We start from the raw sequence: 6,714 nt of genomic DNA, 5'->3' as shown, positions 1-6,714 counted from the left end.
AGGCTCAGCGGCCTGTAGTTCCCTGGGTTTTCCTTGCTCCCTTTCTTATACACGGGAGTGACGTGACTGTTTCTCCAGTCCCCAGGGACCTCACCCGATAGCCACGACTTTTCAAATATGATGGAGAGCGGCTCGGTTAGTGAGGAGCCGGGCCGGGCCCCGGGGCGCGGAGGCCCGTTGCCAAAGGAGAAGGGAGGGGGCGCTCCCCGGGGCCCGGCCCGGCCGCCCGCTCAGGCAGCGCGCTCCGGCACCGCGGGTGCGGCTCCGGGCCCAGAGCTCCCTCCCTCCCGGCTCCTCGCGGTAGCGGGGCAGCAGCGCCCGGGGAAACGCGGACCCTGCGGACCCTCCGTCCCCCCCATCCCGCCTCTCGCCCAGCCCGCTGCCTCTGCCGCGGTGCCGGCTCAGTGGCCACCCGGCCCCGGCCGCCATTTTCCCGGCGGCCCCGCCTCTCCCCCAGGGGGCGGGGCCGCAGCGCCGCTCGCGCAGGCGCCCCGGCCTCAGCTCGCCATGTCGGACGCGATAGCGGCGGCCGCGGCCTCTCCGCAGCAGTTGCCGCAGCCGTTGCCGCAGCCGGGGCAGGGGCCGGGTCCGCCCGCCGAGGCGGAGGACGCGGGCTCGCGCGGCGGCGGGATGGACGGGGACGGCGACGGGGAGGCGGAAGCGTTCGGGTGCCCAGCGCACTGCTCCGACCTGGTCTGGCGGCAGAACGAGCAGCGCCGCCACGGCCTCTACTGCGACATCACCCTGGCCTTCTGCGGCGGGCGGCCCGGGGCGGCCCGCGAGTACCGGGCGCACCGCTCCGTGCTGGCCGCCGCCACCGAGTACTTCACGCCGCTGCTCTCGGGGGGCTTCGCGGAGTCGCGCTCGGGCCGCGTGGAGCTGCAGAAGTGGAGCTCGGAGGGCGGCCCCGACCCCGACACGGTGGAGGCCGTCATCGGCTTCATGTACACCGGCACCATCCGCGTCAGCCCCGGCAACGTCCACGAGGTGCTGGAGATGGCCGACAGGTGAGCGGGGCCCGGCGGCCCTGGCGTGACCCGGAGCGCCGGCAGCGCGGGCCGCGGCCTCTCACACACACACACACACACAGCCCCCCCTTGTTCGTTTGTCCCCGCAGGTTTCTCCTGACCCGGCTGAAAGATTTCTGCGGGGAGTTTCTGAAGAAGAAGCTCAACCTCTCCAACTGCGTGGCGGTTCACAGCCTGGCCCACATGTACTCCTTGAACCAGCTGGCCCTGAAAGCGCAGGACATGATCAGGAGGAACTTCCACAAAGTGATCCAGGACGAGGAGTTCTATACTCTGCCCTTTCATCTCGTCAGAGACTGGCTCTCGGACTTGGAGATCACAGTGGACTCTGAGGAAATCCTCTTTGAGACCATCTTGAAGTGGGTTCAGAGAAGCCCCGAGGAAAGAGAGAGGTACTTTGAAGATCTCTTTAAACTGCTTAGATTGTCTCAGATGAAGCCCACTTACCTCACCCGCCACGTCAAATCTGAAAGGCTGGTGTCCAGCAACGAAGCCTGTGTGAAATTAGTGGCTGAGGCTGTGGAGAGTCACGCCTTGCGGGCTGAGAACTTGCAGTCAGGTAACCTGCAGCATTCCGCTTGTCCCGTAGCGTTGTTGCCACGTTTTGGGCAAAACATGGATGTCATTATGGTGATCGGTGGCGTGTCGGAGGGGGGGGATTACCTGAGCGAGTGTGTAGGGTATTTCATCGATGAAGATAGGTGGGTGAACTTACCCCACGTACATAATCACCTGGATGGGCACGCTATCGCTGTGACAGAGTCTTACGTGTATGTGGCTGGCTCCATGGAACCAGGGTTTGCCAAGACGGTAGAAAGGTACAATCCAAACAGGAACATTTGGGAGCAAGTCTCAAATCTCATAACCAGGAAGCATTCTTTTGGCCTTACTGAAGTTAAAGGAAACTTGTACAGCATTGGGGGACACGGCAATTTCAGTCCTGGCTTTAAAGATGTGACCATTTATAACCCTGAGCAAGACAAATGGCTCAACCTGGAGTCAGCACCAAAGATTCTTCGTGATGTCAAAGCTGTTTCTGTAGAAGACCGGTTCGTTTATCTTGCTGCCCGTACCCCGGTTGACAGCGATAGCGAGGATGGGTTGAGGGTGGTTGTTATCAGATACGATGCTGAAACAAGGCAGTGGCAGGATGTGGAGTCGCTGCCCCTCATTGATAATTATTGCTCTTTTCAGATGTCTGTTGCTAACACAAACTTTTACCATACGGCCTCGTGCTGCCCCAAGAGTTACCCTATAGATAATGAGGAAGCCAAGGTAAAGATCTCTAGCAGGGCCTCAGATGAAATACTGGAGAGCTTACCCCCAGAGGTGCTTAGCATTGAAGGAGCAGCTATTTGTTATTACAAAGATGATGTTTTTATCATTGGGGGGTGGAAAAACAGTGATGATATTGACAAGCAATACAGGAAGGAGGCCTATCGTTACTGTGCTGAGAGAAAGCGCTGGATGCTTTTGCCTCCTATGCCCCAGCCTCGCTGCAGAGCAACAGCCTGCCACGTGAGAATTCCCTTCAGGTGCTTGCAGGGAACACAGAGGTACCCTATGCCACAAAACCTGATGTGGCAGAAAGATAGAATCAGGCAGATGCAGGAAAGGCAGATGCAGGTGATGCACCGGCACTCCCTGAGCTTGCGGAGAATCGCGCGCTCCCAGATCGAGTGCTAGTTTCTGGGCTGCCTCTCCTAGGGAACGCTGTGCTCAACCGCCTTGTAAGGTGGGATGTGTCTTTATAAGACGTGAGGGTGTTGACTGGATTTGATGCAGAAAACCAGCATCTTTTCTCTATTGAAAACTTAAGAAACTCCAGAGTTGAGCGTGGAAGGGAATTGAGGAACTGTGTGAGCCCTGCAGTATTACTTAACGGTGCCCAGGGAAAATCTGTAGCCTGCCACGGGCTGTGAAATATCTCTGGGAACACTGAGTCTGTTATTTCTCTCTTCAGATCTTTGTTTTCGAGGATTTCTGTAGAGTCAGTCTCTTAACAGTTCTGCTTTGAAAATCAAAGGTCTCTGTCTTAATAATTTAGTAGTTACATTTGTGTGTGCTTGAAAGCACCTGGTTTATTTGCACTTCTGTATTGACATTCCTTTGATTCTTTCCTCAGTGACTAAACTTCACAAACAGCTGGTGTTGGTGTACTTCGCTTTCCCAAGTCGGAGGCAAGTGCAATAGTTATACCTATCTGTGAGAGCAAAAGCACAATCTTTCTTTAGAAAACGACTTCAGGATGTTTCTATGTGTATTAAGTATTTTGTATCTGTGTTGTAGGGAGGCTGCAGGGTGGGTTTGTAAGTGGATGATTGGTAGAACACAGGACACTTGCTAAAGCAGTGAACTTGAGGCAGTAGGGTTTTTTTTCAGGTGTGCCTGAAGGTGCTTTGAGTTTGTCCTCAACAGCTTCATTAGAAATTCAGGTCAACAGGTAAAAGGAGTGAAAACCAGCAAAGTAGCCGCCCACCAACACTGACTCTTCACCCCTATCCGTGTGGAGTAGGAAGAGTGAGATTATTTCACAGTATTAAATTGAACCATGAGCTACCTGTAGAACCTTTCTCCACTCTTGCATGCATTTTAATTCTAGTGAGGAACTGAAGAAGACCCCCCCCAGGAGCCTGTTCCCAGCCTGTCTTTGACAATCGGTACCCTTTGCCTTCAGAATACTTCCCCGAGGCACTTAGAGTAGCTGTGCTTCATTGCTCCTTAACAACTTGGCACTTGGTGTTCCTCTTCAAGTGAGATGGGTGAGTTGTCATCCTTGCTAAATATTTGAATTTCCCCACTTCTTATGGGGGTCAGATTTAAGGTGATTTCATCCCTTTTGGCGTTTTCAGGTAGTTGTATGTAAATCAGTGCCCTGCTCGGCTCTGGTTCGCTTACTGCTGTACCCCAGGGAACAGGACATGCAGGGATTCCTCCAGAGTATCCCTGCCTCTGGGCCAGCTGTCCCACTGAACACTCCTCCTCCCTCATCTGAAACACTCCAGGACAGTTTAGGTTAATAGCTGATCCCGTGCATCCTTCCTACCTCCTTTTCTTCCCCAAGCTTCCCTTCCTTTGAATGTTCCAGGTTTTCACATGCAGCCTAACTCAGGATCTCAGGGAAGGGAAAGGGAGGAGTAACCATGGTGTTTCAAGCTCTGTTAACGGTCTTTGGCCATATGATGGTGGCTTTGGTGTGGGCAGCTTTGCAAAAGAACTTCTAAACAGTTTGGGGGTTTGGTTTGGTTTTGTTTTGAACTGTTTAGCTTTCTGAGCTGATACCTCTCATTTTCCAATTCAACAGGCAACCTAGATCATATCTGAAACACTGGGTAAGTCTTTCAACTGCTTAGTGTCTCAAGGTTCTTCTGGTGTGTACATCCCTTAATGTTCCACTTTGTAGTTCGGTTGGCACTTCTGATAACAGTAACTTGTCTTTTTCTAATAGAGTAATCTAGCCTTGTTTGAAAGAAAGAGATAATCATAACAGTTTAGTCTGGAATTACTCATCTGTGGTAACTGTGTTGTATTTTATTTGCCTGTTGGACTGTTACACAAGGACAGATTGGGTTTTACAATGCCAGCCTAATGCAGGAGAGGAAAGAATAGGTCAGTTTGTTCAGGTTTGAGGCTGTTCTCAGGCAGCTCATGCAGACCTGCAAGCAGAGGGTTAATCAGTGGAGTTTGGCCAGTGAACTCTTGCAGATTTGGCTTGGAGTAGTTTAAGAACCACTGCCCTCACAGCAGGGTCTGTAAACAGAAGTGTGGAAACGCCTCACAGCTTGAGTTAAATCCACCAATTTAACTTAAATCTGTGTGAGCTGATTGCAAGACACCTCACCAGGCTTTGTCCAGGAGCAACTGAGCAGATTTTCTGTGCTCCATCCTCCTGACTGCTGCAGGGTTGTGAAGAAGCAGTCAGAGGTCAGTATTATGCCAACCACCACGGTTCTGTCAGAACCCTCCTGTGCTCTGCCAGCAAATCTGGATGATTTGTAGGCAGAAGTACCAAGTTTATTATTACAGGTGGAATATGAACTAAATAGTTGAATCTGCAGCATGCAGCAAAGAGGCAAGGTCAAAAAAACTTCTTGCAGCCTATCTTTTTCTAAGCAAAGTTGATGTTGCACTTCCCCTGAGAACTTCTGGCTGACCTTCAGGCTGTGTTGTTGACTAAAGACATTCCACTGAGATAGTCTCAAAGCAGCTTAGTCTCCAGACAGCATAACAGTGAAGGTCAGCCCCCCTCCTGTGTGTGACACACTGTCCCTGTACGCTCTGTTTGCATGGTGAGTGATGGACACTGTGAACAGCACGGGTTTGCTCTAACTTTTGCTATGCTGATTCTGTGGAATTTTGAAGTGGTTGGGTTTTTTTTTTTAAGCCGTGTCTTTAAGTGGACCAATTGCATTGCACATGGTTTTTAACTGACAAGCCTGACTCTCTGTTGTATCACACGTAGGTGTTTGGAAACGTTGCATTTTTGACCCCAGCTGTAACGTAGCCTGCTAACCTGTGAACCCCATAACAATCCCTTGCAGACCCCCACTGCCGTGGCTTGCTGGGTGTTTATAAAGTAATCCCACTGAACTACAGTGTGGGAAGTCTTTCAGTGTGTTTATAGTGGCTAGTTAAATGTCAGTAAGATCCTTGTGTATCCAGTGAGTGTTAGAAGGCTGACTCTTCTGGCCTTCCTAATGTCCAAGACCATCAGGTGGAGTGTTGCCTCCTCCTTGTGACAATCATACCTCTCTACACCTGTACTGAATACCTGCCACAAAATGCATGATTCCTGCCCTGTCTTTCTGTTCCACGTGTTAGTGAAGCAGGACAAGTCCTGCCTAGCACTGGAGGTCCTTGTAGGCATTTCTAGGTGCCGTATGTGTACATAATATTTTGTAACTACCTGAATACTCTGTTAGTATGCTGGGTTTGTATGTATTTTTAATAAGACTTTCTCTTGCACATAGTAGGATACCACTCCAGAAATGAAGAGAACATGCCAACTTCTAGCATGCGTTACGAGTAACTGTGCCAAGCATTCTGCTCTGCTGGTTAATATCTCTTTTTCTCCGTTACAGTAAGTGTTAAAGTCAGAACTCTTGGCTCAGCTTGTGTGTCACAGGATAGACTGATCGCTGCTGACCAGTCAAGTCACAAAGAATTGCAACTTTTTGGGTTATTTCTAACACAACCTTGTTGTAACATTCAGTGGGCTTTAAAAAGCAGGCGTACAAGGAGTTGTTTGTGTCTTTAGGTCTGTTTTCAGCTGTGGCCACGTTACTTTGGGGTATGAACCGTATCTCTAGTTTGATAGTCTTGAGAGAAGGCTGATAAAACATGTACTCCCAAGGATCTCACCCCAGCACTGTTACAAGTGTAGAGTATGGAACTAACAAGATGTTGGAAGGCTGTTAATAGTCAGATACTCCTTGTAGGTCCGTGTCACGGTGGATCACGGCAGCTGTGCTCTCCTGTCCATAGTAATGTAGACTGCAGCAGATTGCTTGGGGAAGCAGCACTCCTGTTCTTACTTCCAAGGTAAAGTAGTGTGTGTGCATAGGCTCTTGGAAACAAATCCTACTGTAATGTTCTTTACCTGAAACACACTGTACTAAAGTTTATTGTAATAAGTGAATTAATGAAAATAAACCTTTTATTTCTCTAGTATTCTGCTGTACCTTTT

At 50.5% G+C, this 6,714-nt stretch overlaps 1 protein-coding gene and 1 long non-coding RNA gene across 2 annotated transcripts; both read left to right on the top strand.

Moving 5' to 3' along the window:
* Positions 1-507: 507 nt before the first annotated feature.
* KLHL11 (kelch like family member 11) lies at positions 508-2,714 on the top strand (the record flags this gene model as incomplete). Its single annotated transcript, XM_084275315.1, has 2 exons — positions 508-1,007; positions 1,118-2,714. The coding sequence occupies 2 exons, from the start codon at positions 508-510 to the stop codon at positions 2,712-2,714; spliced, it is 2,097 nt and encodes a 698-aa protein (XP_084131441.1).
* A 1,001-nt stretch (positions 2,715-3,715) lies between these two features.
* LOC311201169 lies at positions 3,716-6,666 on the top strand. The gene is made up of 3 exons (XR_014617850.1): positions 3,716-3,790; positions 4,333-4,360; positions 5,999-6,666. It is a non-coding gene; the product is annotated as an uncharacterized lncRNA (long non-coding RNA).
* The last annotated feature ends 48 nt before the right edge of the window (positions 6,667-6,714 follow it).

Source organism: Gallinula chloropus (assembly GCF_964237585.1).
Source record: "Gallinula chloropus genome assembly, chromosome: 26".
Lineage (NCBI taxonomy): Eukaryota > Metazoa > Chordata > Aves > Gruiformes > Rallidae > Gallinula > Gallinula chloropus.
Note: the sequence above shows the minus strand (reverse complement) of the source record. Positions and strands in the feature narration are given on the sequence as shown.